Below are 13,846 nucleotides of genomic sequence, written 5' to 3'. Positions count from 1 at the left end.
CAAACATCACTTTGTTCTCTAATCAGGAACCTACTGTCTCTCCCTTTTACCTCTGGTCTAAACTTCTATCAGTGTCCAATGAGACAGCGCACACTGCCTTGCTTTTGCCTTGCTTCCCATCCTGGATACCCTACTTCCTTTCCACCTCTTCCCACATATTTCCACCTCTCCCCACATATTCTCAACTCTAAATCTTCCTTGTGCTATTCCACTTTCATAGAGGATTCAGCTCTCCATGTGGACCCACCAATATCTTACCCATTCTTCGTGGCCCTACCAGGACTTCTCTGCTCCCTGCCTTGTGCAACCAGTTAGTCAGCATGACCTGATTCTTCTAAATTTGAATAGTCTTCAAATACAGATCTTCCTGGCCCATGCACCACAGTGCCATGACCATAAATCAGGTTGTCACCACCTCTTGCCTACATTGGCCACTCTGTATTCAGTCTCTCCCATGGTACCTGCTATGATCTGGCAGGAGAGAGCTTCCAGATCTCAGGCTAATCACAATCCCCCACTCATGAACACCTACTTGCTCAATGAAGTTCAAACTCCTTAGCATGATTAACAAGGCTCTTTTTTTCTTAATCTTTGTGTGTGTGTGTGTGTGTGTGACAGGAGGGAAGGAAGGAGTTGAGGAAGACCTAGGGATCAAGGAGAGAGAAGGCAGACTAATCAGTTTCTTGACAACCAGTTTTCCTGTTGCCTTTTCATTCTTTTCATTTCAGGACACCCCTAGGGACCTTTTGCTCTAGATGCACAAAGTTTCTATCAACAGCCTCTGTGCTTACATATGCTCATCTCTTCCCCACATCAAAGACAAATCAAATCAAATTCAATGCCTTCCCACAGAAGCCTTTCCTGACATTCTCAGTGTTGGTGGTTGTGTCATAATTCCATAGTTAACAACCATTTGCTAATTATTTCCTCTTATAAATGTAGACACAGATGATTTTTTAAGTGTCTTTCTAGTGTCTTCACTTCCTTACACAATGGGCAGAGGCAGGAGGAGCAGAGAGATAACTGTTTACTAACTGATTGACTTGCTGATGCAGCTCCTTCTTGGTCAACTGTGGAGACTTCATGGAAGCAAAGAGCAGTAGATGTTCCCGGACGGTGAGGTTGTCCAACAGGACGTCCTGCTGCAGACACACACCCAGCTCCATTCTGACCCTCGACAGGTCTGTCTGCAGGTTCTTGCCATTGATGATGATGTTTCCAGAAGTTGGAGGGTAGAGCCCCGTCAACATGGATCTGCCAGAGAAAATAAGACAGCATGGAGAATATGCATTGGTGACACTGTGAGCATCAGCAATCCAGTCAGCTCCAGGATGGTGCATGCATCCTGCCAAGAGCACTCACCCTCTGCTGTCCTGGTTTTTACACAATCAGTTAAAAGGTGTGAGGAGCTTGAGGGCACGTTGGCTGGTTGATCTTGAAAATGTGAGTTTAACATAATGTTTATGCTACCACATGAAATACAAATGCTCCTTGACTTCTGATTGGGTGATGTCCCAATAAATCCATCAAAAGTTTAAAATATTGTAAGTCAGAATGTATTTACATGTAATCTACCTAACATCACAGGTTAGTCTGTCTAGCCTACCTTAAATGTGCCCAAAACATTTACATTAGCCTGCAGCTGGGCAAAATCAACTATCACAAAGCATATTTTATAATAAGGTGTTGAATATCCCTTGCAATTTATTGAATATTGTACTGAAAGTAAAAAGCAGAATGGCTGTATGAGTCCTCAGACTATGGTTTCTACCTAATGTGTATTACTTTCACACTATCATGACGTCAAAATATCATTAAGTTGAACCATTGTAAGTCTGAACTGCGATCATAGAGCATTATAGTTGTATGGAACTTTAAGATAACATTCAACTTTTTACAGATGAGGAAACATGCTAAAGAAATGACATATATACCTAAATCCTCATCATTAAATATAAGCGAAACAGAGATGCAAGGCTAAGCCCCAGCCGTGGGGCCAGTCTTCCTTCCGCTGCTCCCGGGATAGTCTGTGTGTGTTAAAACCACAAGAACTCAAGCAGCCGGCCACCACAAGCTAACACGACCAACTTTACCGACAGAAGCCTCAGAATTGCCTAGTTCTGCTTCCTTGTTTCAGGACGTTTATTATTTAAGTTTTAAACTGGTTCCTTATTTCTGAAAAGTTAAACATGCCCCTACCACAGGACCTAGCAAATCTGCTCCTTAGTATTCACACGTGAGAAATTAAATGTGTGCCGACACAAAGCTGTATGCACAAATGTTCACAGTAGCTGTGTTCACAAACACTGACAAAGAGACACAACCTCAATTACAACCCATAGATGAAAACACAAAGAAACTGAATTGCCTCCATATAGTGGATACCACTCAGTTGTCCCAAGGAGCAGGCTGCTGACCCACCATCACCATGCCTGGGTCCCCAAAACAGTCCGCTGAGTACAAGAAGCCAGACATGATCCCATTTACAAGAAATTCTAGAATAAGTAACCTAGTTTTTAGTAACAAAGAGCAGATCAGTGGTCACATGAAGGCCGGGGTCAAAGGAGAGCACAGGAAACCTTGGAGCAGCATAGAAAGGTTCTGTATTTGTGGTGCTTATTCCAGCACTAACCAAATGTGTCAAAACTCATCAAACTGTACACATCAGCAGATACTGTTTACTGCACAAAAATTAAACCTCAATGAACTTAAAACTCTTTGCTATATTATTTTCAAACCTATCTGGGGGAGACCATAAAATAGTTTATACACATTCCCTAGAAGTCTCAAAGATGGTTGTTTTAAATAGTGAAGATCCCATCTTTGACTGATCTCTCAGCCTTTCATCTAAGAATTGCCAGGTGGAGGCCGCCACTTAGGATGACTCAAAATGTACTACAAATGTACACTAAAAGCAACACAGTCATTGAACCTTAAATCATCAAGAAACTCCAAGTGTAATTCTCATCATTCTGCTAAACAAGCAGCTCAGGTTTTCCTTGTAAGAAATGTGTCTTAGTAAAAGCAGGGTGAGAGGAGCTGTCTGGCTGAGTCATTATTTGTGTAACTTGTGGTTTCCTCATTTTCAAACACTAAAAAAACACTCAGACTCATTTCCAAGTCCATTTCTGTATCCGAGGCACAAATAAAAACTGTCCATTTTCTTTCTTTCTATTTTTTCAATATGAGATTTCTGAAGTTTCATGTGTTATTGTTCTACCTTTCTTATTAAGTTTGAGGCAAAGCCCTTCTCATTGTTTTAAGTAATCACATGCTACATATTTAGTGAGAAAAAGAACAAAAGAGAAAGCGATTTTTTCAAAAGAGATATTTCATAATTTTAGCAGTTGAACCTTAAACCTCCACTTCCACAGCCAGCTCAAGGCTGTGAGTGTTTGAACTCCTTGTTTCTCTGGGAGCACATGATTTGATTTTTAAATCACATCTAAAGCCATTGGATCCTAAACCAAACATCCACCTTTAACGAAAAAAGAACCACGCAAAAACCAGAATATGGAAAAGAAAAATAATCAGGTGCTTAAAAAAATTGCAAATACCACTGTGATATTCTTCTTCCTACAGATATGCAAGCAAGATGATACTTCATGGGACAAATGCTGAAAGTGCCAAAGGACTTGCAAAGACTAAAGTACAACGTGATAAATTATTTGTAGAAAATACAAGAATTAAGGCTTTTAAAAAGCTATCCACCTTACCCCTTTGACAGGGCCCCAGGCCTACAGTGCACCTGTGCGGTTGAGGACAGAGGGCCTCTCTCACACGGGCACTCATGAGGGGCTCTGCCTTTCACCTGTGTCTCTAAACTCTGTACTGAGACTCAAAATTCTTAAAAAAGGATAAGAAATCAAACCTTCTGTCTCACAGGTAAACTGAAATTTTAAGAATCAAATGCCCAGTGTTTGATAAGGGTAAAATGGCACCCACATGATAGTGGTTTTCCCGGCACCATTTGTCCCCAGCAGGGCGGTGATTTGGTCTCTGTAGAAGGTGAGGCTGAGGTCTTGGACTGCAGCCTTGTGGCCCTCATATTCCTTGGTCACAGACACCAAGGTGACTCCCGGGGGACTTCCTTCAAGCTCTCCTTCCCTGTTTTGCTGTGATGACCCTGTGAGAGAGATGAAAATTCATTGTGAAAAGACTTCAAAAGCCCTGAAGATCATGCTCATATTTATTAATGCAGTGTTCTGCTTTGAAATTGAATTCCAGCTCTGTGAAGCATACAAATCAACTCAAAAATCTTTCTTTAGCAAGAACAAGAAGCAGACTATATAATGGCAAACATTAAGTGGTATCACTGATTACAAAGTTTTGAACCCTTATGATAACCATTTTGTAAAAAAAAAATAAAAATGAAAACACACACATGTATTTTGGTTTAAGTAGAGAAAAAACAACAGGCAGATTAGTTACACATAAAATGTTCATGAGAAATAGTCTCCTGAGGAGGTGAGAATGGATAGGTGCCTGTCGATGTGTTCCACATTTTCTAAAAGATTCATAATTCAGAAAAATATTTAGATTGTTTAGAGTACAATGTTGACTTGTAATCTAAACCTATCATAATGGGAGCTTGTTTATCTCTGAGTGATGCATCTCTGTTTCCATGGAGATGGCCTATGAATTCATCCTTTGGCAGAGGTGCCCTGTGCCTGCACCTGCAGGAATAGGCCATGACTCTGGAGTGCAGAGGCACAGGCACAGTCCTGCCCCTATCTCCTGAGAACCACAATCCCTATTTGTAAGGGACAGCGATATTCTCCCTCACACAGGAACACTGAATACACCAGCATGGGTGAGAACACTTAAAAATGTTAAAGTGTTTTACATAGGGTAGCTGCCCATCTTTGCTTTTATTTCTTACACATATTCATTTTGGGACTAACACTTCAATTTTACTGAATTGTAATATACACACAAATGCACATAATGCATACAGGGAAGGATGCTAAATAATAAATAATGGGAACTCCCTGGGGTTCCTGGATTTCACAGAACAAACATTGTCAGGGCATACTGCCTCACATCTTGGCCTTGTAGCTGTTTACCAGCCCAAGACAGCCTAAATGTAAGTCTCTCTATGAATCAGCACACACTTGCAAAGGCTGGACCAGGAAAAAAAAAAAAAAAAATCAAAATGGATCAGAGGAAAAATACATGCATCTAATAATTCTACTCCTTACAAACCTTTACTGTCAAAGTTCTCATTGAAGAAGAACAGACTGGAACTTAGAGAATATTGCCTTTTTTCCACCAAGACACCCACACTCTTCCAATATGAGGCAGTAAAGGGGAAATACCATGGTTTCCGTAGACCAAATGTTCCTAAAAGAGGAGACAATTAAAATTAGTTTAATTTTTTTATTTAGATGAAGGTACTGTATTAGAATATCTTAAGTAATTAATATAAAACGTCATTCCATGTTAGTATTTTTAATATATGTCCCATATACAAAAAAGTGATATCCCAAGGCACAGCTATTAGCTTTGCAGTGGAGCCCTAACTCTCCCTTCTCAGTCTGATCCACGGCCATGTGCTAAAAGCCCTTCTCATCCACTTCCCCCAAGACATCTTTAGAGTAGGGGTTCAATAAACGCTTTTTGGCTAATTGCTGAATATTCCCAGAGTAAAATGCCACCTTGTCCCACACTGCCCTTCTATTTTGTCATTGTTCTTCTTTTGCCTACCTTTGATGTTTGCAAGGATTCCTAAACAAGGGGAAGAGCATGAGTTAAGTGCATGAGGGGATTAATCAATTGAAACATCCACAAAGAAGGATTCATAATGCTAACATTTCCATATGAAACATATTACCATTCTTCAAAAGTATTCTCCAAATTCATTTCAGCCCATTTAACATTCACTTTGCCCTCATTACATGCTGAAATGAGAAGGGATTTCATTATTAACACTTTCCAATTTTCTTTTAACACATCCATTCTAGTTTAAGTTTGATGAATGCAACTTACCTAAAGGCCTAAATTCTACAACTGATTAGAATTAAAAAGGCCTGTATAAAGACTATTATAGCACTTTGATCATCAAGCAGAAGAGAGATATGCAAGCCCTCGCACTTTCTTTTTTTTTTATTATACTTTAAGTTCTAGGGTACATGTGCATAACGTGCAGGTTTGTTACATATGTATACTTATACCATGTTGGTGTGCTGCACCCATCAACTCGTCAGCACCCATCAATTCATCATTTATATCATGTATAACTCCCCAGTGCAATCCCTCCCTCCTCCCCCCTCCCCCCTCCCCATGATAGGCCCCAGTGTGTGATGTTCCCCTTCCCTAGTCCAAGTGAGCTCATTGTTCAGTTCCCACCTATGAGTGAGAACATGCGGTGTTTGGTTTTCTGTTCTTGTGATAGTTTGCTAAGAATGATGTGGGGAAAGGATATGAACAGACATTTCTCAAAAGAAGACATTCATACAGCCAACAGACACATGAAAAAATGCTCATCATCACTCGCCATCAGAGAAATGCAAATCAAAACCACAATGAGATACCATCTCACACCAGTTAGATTGGCAATCATTAAGAAGTCAGGAAACAACAGGTGTTGGAGAGGATGTGGAGAAATAGGAACACTTTTACACTGTTGGTGGGATTGTAAACTAGTTCAACCATTATGGAAAACAGTATGGCAATTCCTCAAGGATCTAGAACTAGATGTACCATATGACCCAGCCATCCCACTACTGGGTATATACCCAAAGGATTATAAATTACTCTACTACAAAGACACATGCACACGTATGTTTATTGCGGCACTATTCACAATAGCAAAGACTTGGAATCAACCCAAATGTCCATCTGTGACAGACTGGATTAAGAAAATGTGGCACATATACACCATGGAATACTATGCAGCCATAAAAAAGGATGAGTTTGCATCCTTTGTAGCGACATGGATGCAGCCCTCGCACTTTCTAATCAAAAAACAGAAAGAGATGTTCAGGCATTCAAAGGAGAGCACATGTATCCATTACCTTTTGAAAGTAAAGGGAAGGTTTGCAAAATTTTTCTCCCCTTCTATAGAATGGGAGAAATGTCTGTTTACTCTGTCAATAGTTTCCTTTGCTGTGCAAAAGCTCTTCAGGTTAGTTAGATCTCATTTGTCAATTTTTGCTTTTCTCGCAATTGCTTTTGGCATCTTCGTCATGAAATCTTTGTCTGTGACTATGTCCTGAATGGTATTCACTAGGTTGTCTTCCAGTGTTTTTATAGTTTTGAGTTTTACATTTAAGTCTTTAATCCATCTTGAATTAATTTTTGTATATGGAAATAAGGAAGGGGTTCAGTTTCAATTTTCTGCATATATCTAGCCAGTTATCCTCACATCATTTATTAAATAGAAAATCCTTTCCCTATTGCTTGTTTTTTTAGGTTTGTTGAAGATCACATAGTTGTAGGTGTGCAATCTTATTTCTGGGTTCTCTATTCTGTTCTGTTAGTCTGTGTGTCTGTTCTTGTACCAGAACCATGCTGTTATGGTTACTGTAGCCCTGTAGTATACTTTGAAGTCAGGGAGTGTGATGTCTCCAGCTTTATTCTTTTCACTCAGGATTGTCTTGGCTATTCAGGCTCATTTTTGGTTCCATGTGAATTTTAAAACATTTTTTTCTAGTTCTGTGAAAAATATCAATGGTAGTTTAACGAGAATAGCATTGAATCTACAAACTGCTTTTGGCAGTATGGTCGTTTTAATGATATTAATTCTTCCTATCCATGAGCATGAAATGTTTTTCCATTTGTTCTTGTCATCTCTGATTTCTTTGAGCAGTGGTTTGTAGTTCTCCTTGTAGAGAACTTTCACCTCCCTTGTTAGCTGTATTCCTAGGCATTTTGTGTGTGTATGGTAATTGTGGATGGAAGTTTGTTACTGATTTAACTCTGGGCTTGACTGTTGTTGCTGTATAGGAATGCTTAACTATGCATCTGACAAAGGTCTAATATCCAACATCTATAAGGAACTTAGATAAATTAAGAAAAAACAAACACCCTATTAGAAAGTGGGCAAAGGACATAAAGAGACACTTCTCAAAAGAAGACATACATGGGGCCAATAATCATATGGAAAAACCTCAACATCAGTGATCATTAGAGAAATGCAAATCAAAACCACTATGAGATACCATCACACACCAGACAGAATGGCTGCTATTAAAAGGTCAAAAATTAACAGATGCTGCTGAGGTTGTGAATAAAAAAGAATGCTTACACACTGTTGGTGGGAGTGAAAATTAGTTCAACTATTGTGGAAGACAGGTGGTGGTTCCTCAAAGACCTAAAGATAGAAATACCATTTGACCCAGCAATCCTATTACTGAGTATATACCCAAAGGAATATATATCATTTTATTATAAAGACACATGCACACGTATGTTCTTTGTGGCACTATTCATAATAGCAAAGACATGGAATCAACCTAAATGCCCATCAATGATAGACTGGATAAAGAAAATGTGGTACATATACACCATGGACTACTATGCAGCCATAAATAGGAATGAGATCATGTCCTTTGCAGGGACATGAATAAAGCTGGAGGCCATTATCCTTAGCAAGGTAACATCCTTAGCAAAGGAACAGAAAACCAAATACTGCATGCTCTCACTTGTAAGTGGGAGATGAATGATGAGAACACATGAGGGGGAACAACATGTCCTGGGGCCTTTTGGAGGGTGAAGGGTGAGAGAAGGTAGAGGACGAGAAAAAATAACTGATGGGTGCTAGGCTTAATACGTGGGTGACAAAATAATCTGTACAACAAACCCCCATGACACCATTTACCTATGTAACAAACCTGCACATGTACCCTGCACTTAAAAGTTACAAAAAAATAAATAAATAAAGTGAAGAGAAGCTGTTGAGCTGGTGTCAGAAGTAGCACTGTTGTTTGTGGGCTGAGTTGTGTCTCCCCAGGTTTCATAGGTTGAAGTTCTAACCCCTTGTACTTCAAAATGTGACTATATTTGGAGACACAGTCTTCAAAGAGGTAATTAAGGCAAAATGAAGTCACAAGGGCGAGGACTAATCCAATGTGAGTGGTGTCCTCATGAAAGAAAATTTGGACACAGATACACAGGAACGACACAAGGAGATGATGCCATCTGCAAGCCAAGGAGAGTGGCCTTGGGAAAAACCAGCCCATACATATACCCACATACTCAGGCCTACACCTTGATCTCAGACTTCTGGCCTCCAGGATTGTGAGACAATACATTCCTGTTGTTTGAACCACCCAGTCTGTGGTACTTTGTTGTTGCAGGCTGAGAAAGCTAATGCAGGCAGGCATCCTCCAAGAACCTTGCAAAGCAATAACCATCCCTCTGTAGGAAGAGGATGAGTAGCAGCTGGATAATCAGGTCATATCACAGCCAGCAGCCCACTCACTCTGTTCCAGGCACTGTCCAGGGTATCTGGTTGTATTAATTCACACAGTCCTGTGACCACCAACATGTCAGGTACAATTATCACCTCTATCTTCCCAATAAGAAAAGGAGGAACAGAAAGGCTTGCCCAGTGATGCACAGCTGGTGGTTCCCGAAGCTACACACTGGTTAGCCTCTCCTCTAGCAGCTCCTGCCTGTCTGAATACGCAAGTGCAGCCATGAGGATGCTTTGAGTTGCCTTTTACAACAAGAAAGAAGCACAGTTTCTTCCAGTACCAATTACACAATAAACCCCTGTTGATACATACATGAACAATGAGTGTGTGGAAATCAAAGGAGATAGAAAGCGAGCAAATACATCAGGAAGATTATCCTCACAAAGCTGCAGGTTTTGGGCTGAGAGGCCTCCCAGGCAGCCACACTCAGTCGCAGCTTAAGTGGGCACCACCCTTAGCAAGGACAGTAGGCAATGGGATCCAGATGCCTTTAAGTGTTTATATATTTGAATTAGTAATTAAAATTCCGGGACTCTAGATGACACAGTGAAAAAGTGGGAACATACATCTGAACATAGAAAAAGCAGAAATTATTTAAACTTGCAAAGTAAGAGAAAGGTGTAGGAAGTTATTACTTTCATTTGATGAAATATTGAGCAGCCATTAATAGTACTTTCAAAGATGTGGATAAATCCTTGTGATAAAAATATTTTTTAAAAACATAGAGGGAAATTTACATATACAGTATGAACCCAACTAGGTACAGAAAACTGTCTGGAAAAAGCCTGGGAAATGTTAGTTCTGGTTAGTGAAATCAGAGATAATTGAATTTTTTTTTCTGCTTCCTCAAAAATTTTTCCTGTTTCTCCATAAACTTTTACAATAAACACATATCCATCTGATGTATTACAGCTCAAGTTTTCAGAACCACAGGGGAGAAAAGAATATTTCATACATGCACATTCTAAAGGTGAAATAAGGTACAATTTGCCTGTTCCAAATGAAGTCATTGAACACCTTCACATTGTGAGTGTACGCAAGGAAATCCTGAAGCAAGCCTCAGCTCTGCTTCACTTCGATATAAGTGGAAGTGGTACAAAGATAAATATGATTTCAAACTTTGGGCCATGACTAAAAGTGAGGATCACCATACATGTGTGTGTGACACACACACACCCACATACACATGCGCACACACAGGCATTCACACACATGAGTACACGTGTACACATGCACATATTCATGCCGCACATGCACACATGTACACACACACAAGCGTGCACACATAGGCAACTGCAACAATGTCAGGAGTCACCAGTTTCTTGCAATGGAGCTAAGTCATTACTCTTTATTAGTTGTGTCCTTGTTTTCTCACTTGAGTCTTTGGGAAATGACACCTTACTGCAGCCCTGACTTACTGTGGGAGATGCTTTGCTAAGAAATGAATGACTAAGCATTTTGCACAGAGGTAGGAGGAGAGACTCTGGCTCATCTCCCAGGGCTCACAGTTCCAGCTGTCAGCCCAAGAATGAGCAGGACAGGTGAGGCCTCAGCACAGTGACGAAGGAACACAGCAGAAGTCCCCTAGATCTGGAACATCGTATCCCTTGCCCTTCTGTTCTCCGGTTTACACCTTCCTGTTCCAGGGAGATGTCAGTCATCACACAGAAATCAACTAGTCACACCCTCTAGTGGTATGAGGGACACACAGATGAATCAGGCAGAGACTGCACCTTCCTAGGACCTTCATTCTAGTACAGATGACCAAAAAAAAAAACATTGAGAGAAAAACGCAAGACAATATTGTCATTGTAGGGTTTCTACCTATGCAAAACAAAAGCAGGCCCTTCAACCCAAGAAAAAGGAGCGAGAATGAAAAGACAGAGATGCTGGGAGGGATGCTAGATTCAGAAAATACAAACACAGGATGTCCAATCAATTTTGAAATTCAGACAAACAACAAGTAATGTTTTAGTATGAATATGTCCCCCAGATTATTTGTAGTTTATCGGAAATTTGAATTCACCTGGGTGCCTGTATTTTATCTGGCTACCCTGTGTGGGTGTGCTGGGTACACTGGAGACTGCACCCCAACTCCCCATCAGCACAACGGGAATAGAGAGAGAGAGGCATGAATCTGCAGCAGAGCAGATTCAGGCGGCCTGGGAGCCACTGAGGATATTAGTTATTCTCTAGACATTTTGGAGTTGGGGAAGACTGTCATGCAGGGGAGGGACATGGTCCATCTGGTCTATTTTTAAAAAAGATAACTCTGTGTCAACACGGAGGTAGGATGCAGAGGTGAGGTACTGGGGTCGGGGATACCTAGAGGAGTGGGAAGGAGTTACAAGGGCACTGTAACTCGCTGTAAGTCCAGATCAGGCACAGTGAGGCCTGATCTAAGGTAATGGCTTCAGGGATGGGAAGTAGAAACAAACTACAAAAGACATTCCAGAGTTAGGAAACAATAAATTGGAAATAAATTGAATATTAAGGGTTGCTTTGCTAATTAAACCATCTCAGCCGTAATCCGTCTGGACTTTTAAAACCTCCTAATTAATCTACTAATCTAACTAAAGCAGAGAGCAGCCAAATGCAAGTTGGCATGGCGGCCGTTCAGCTCTTTGGCTTGCCTCTGCAATCGGCTTTTGCTTAGAAATCCAAACTTGGTTTATGTGCACACTCTAGAAGCACATACAACCTGCTCACATTACCAGATGTAATTGGGCACATTAATATGTGCAAAGGCCCTCCATTTACACCAAGCTTTTCTCCTCAAGGGGAACTGCCTGCTGGCTTATGCAGGCCAGGAAACTAATTAGCATTGCCCCGCAAAACTGACAGTGATAAAAGAAGAAGTCAATGAAATTAGACAGATCGAGCAGAATCAAATTTAGTTGGAAGCATGTAAAAAGAGTTTATGCAATGAAAACTCTTCCAGAGGACGAGATGTTTGCTTGTGAGCTCTTGACACAAGCGCGGAGACCTCCAATTGATGCTGAGCCCTGCAGGCCAGAAAATGATCTGATGCTGGATCTATAGAGTCTCCCAGTCAGACAGCGGGGCTGAGAAATGCTGGGGTCATACTCACTGGGTCACTTTATAACAAAGAAAGAAAATGGAGAGAAAAGCATTTGTTTGGGGTATGGGGTGTGTGTTTGTGTGTGTGTGTGTGTGTGTGTGTGTGTGTGACAGAGAGCAAAAGAGAGAAATTTCTCACCTGTCTCCTACCTCCCATCTGGAGACACCCTCCTACCCACAGGAGACTTTGGAACAGTGTTTTACAATGTAGATTTTATTATTACTCAAGTATGATGATGCCAACAAATCAGGAGCTAACTGTCGTTGCAACTATACTTTGTTACTCACAGACCCCAAGAGAAGGAGGCATGACACACCACACAGGGCCACACAGGGAAGCACCAGTGTCAGGAGACAGGGGAAGTAGGGAGGGGTGTTGTGGTCATGTGAACAAGAGCCTTTTCTGTGGTTTCCAAGGGAAGCAACAAGTGAGGAAGGGCAAGTACGTTTCTAATTAACTAGTGTGAGTAATTTCATCAGGCTCTTGGGGAGAGTCTGTCCCTAGTTGGCTGGTACCTTGCCCTGGGCTCATCAGGCCAGGTAGACAGTGGCCCTGAGTGTGAGCACCCCATAGTGGTAGGGGTGTGGGCTCTGGATTGGTTTGTTTGCATGTGAAAGGCACATCCACAGGTGAGTCCTTCACTATGGCTAGGAACTGGCTCCCTGGAAGGAACAGTCCCTCTAGGGTCAGTAACTGCACCCCTTCAACTCCAGTCAAAGCCTCAGAAATACAGAAAATAAAAAGGTATGATTAATACAATGGGGATGGTACAATTGCCTTTAGTGTGCAGATGCTTGGGTTAGTCAATATCCTCCAAAGTGCAACAAAGAAATGTCCTTGACTTGCCTTCTGTGAGCCTGACCAGTTGTGCAAACGCGAAGTGTTGCATGGTTATTGAGCCTAGGACATATAAACTCAAAGTTTCTGTTCAGTCTCAGTATACACTAAATTTTTCAGAAATTCAACCACTGTGTAAACCAGTGGAAGATTATTGTCTAAAGCAGAAATTGTTCATTATTTTGGAAAACCATGTTATCAATAGTGATGTCACTCATTGCTTTTGAGTTTGCAATGCAGTATGACTGTATCAATCTTCATTCTGCCCCATTTTACCAAATACATGACAAAATATGTGAAGATTGCTTTTAACAAACTTAAAACTAGATATATTTAAATTAGTAGAAATTCAGAAAATGCACTAAATTGTATTAATAAGGGTTAGTAACTATGTTATATTGTCATTTTATATATATATATACACACACACACATTATATATATGTATTTTAAAACTGTATAGAAAAATAAGACCATCTGGTAAAAATTACACATTGAAATGATTAACA

General features: G+C 40.7%; 1 protein-coding gene across 1 annotated transcript in view; it reads right to left on the bottom strand.

Moving 5' to 3' along the window:
• The window catches only part of ABCA13 (ATP binding cassette subfamily A member 13), a 503,527-nt gene that overhangs the window by 272,664 nt on the left and 217,017 nt on the right, over positions 1 to 13,846 (bottom strand). The window contains exons 36-39 of the mRNA XM_033192140.1: positions 5,707 to 5,727; positions 5,206 to 5,343; positions 3,946 to 4,126; positions 1,036 to 1,254 (exon numbers count right to left, since the gene is read on the bottom strand). Coding sequence (XP_033048031.1) covers positions 1,036 to 1,254; positions 3,946 to 4,126; positions 5,206 to 5,343; positions 5,707 to 5,727 — 559 coding nt within the window. The remainder of the gene's footprint in view (positions 1 to 1,035; positions 1,255 to 3,945; positions 4,127 to 5,205; positions 5,344 to 5,706; positions 5,728 to 13,846) is intronic.

The sequence above is a fragment of the Trachypithecus francoisi genome, unplaced genomic scaffold (assembly GCF_009764315.1).
Source record: "Trachypithecus francoisi isolate TF-2019V2 unplaced genomic scaffold, Tfra_2.0 Lachesis_group4, whole genome shotgun sequence".
Taxonomy (NCBI): Eukaryota; Metazoa; Chordata; class Mammalia; order Primates; family Cercopithecidae; genus Trachypithecus; species Trachypithecus francoisi.
The sequence above is the reverse complement of the archived record's forward strand: the minus strand, read 5'-3'. Positions and strand labels throughout refer to the sequence as shown.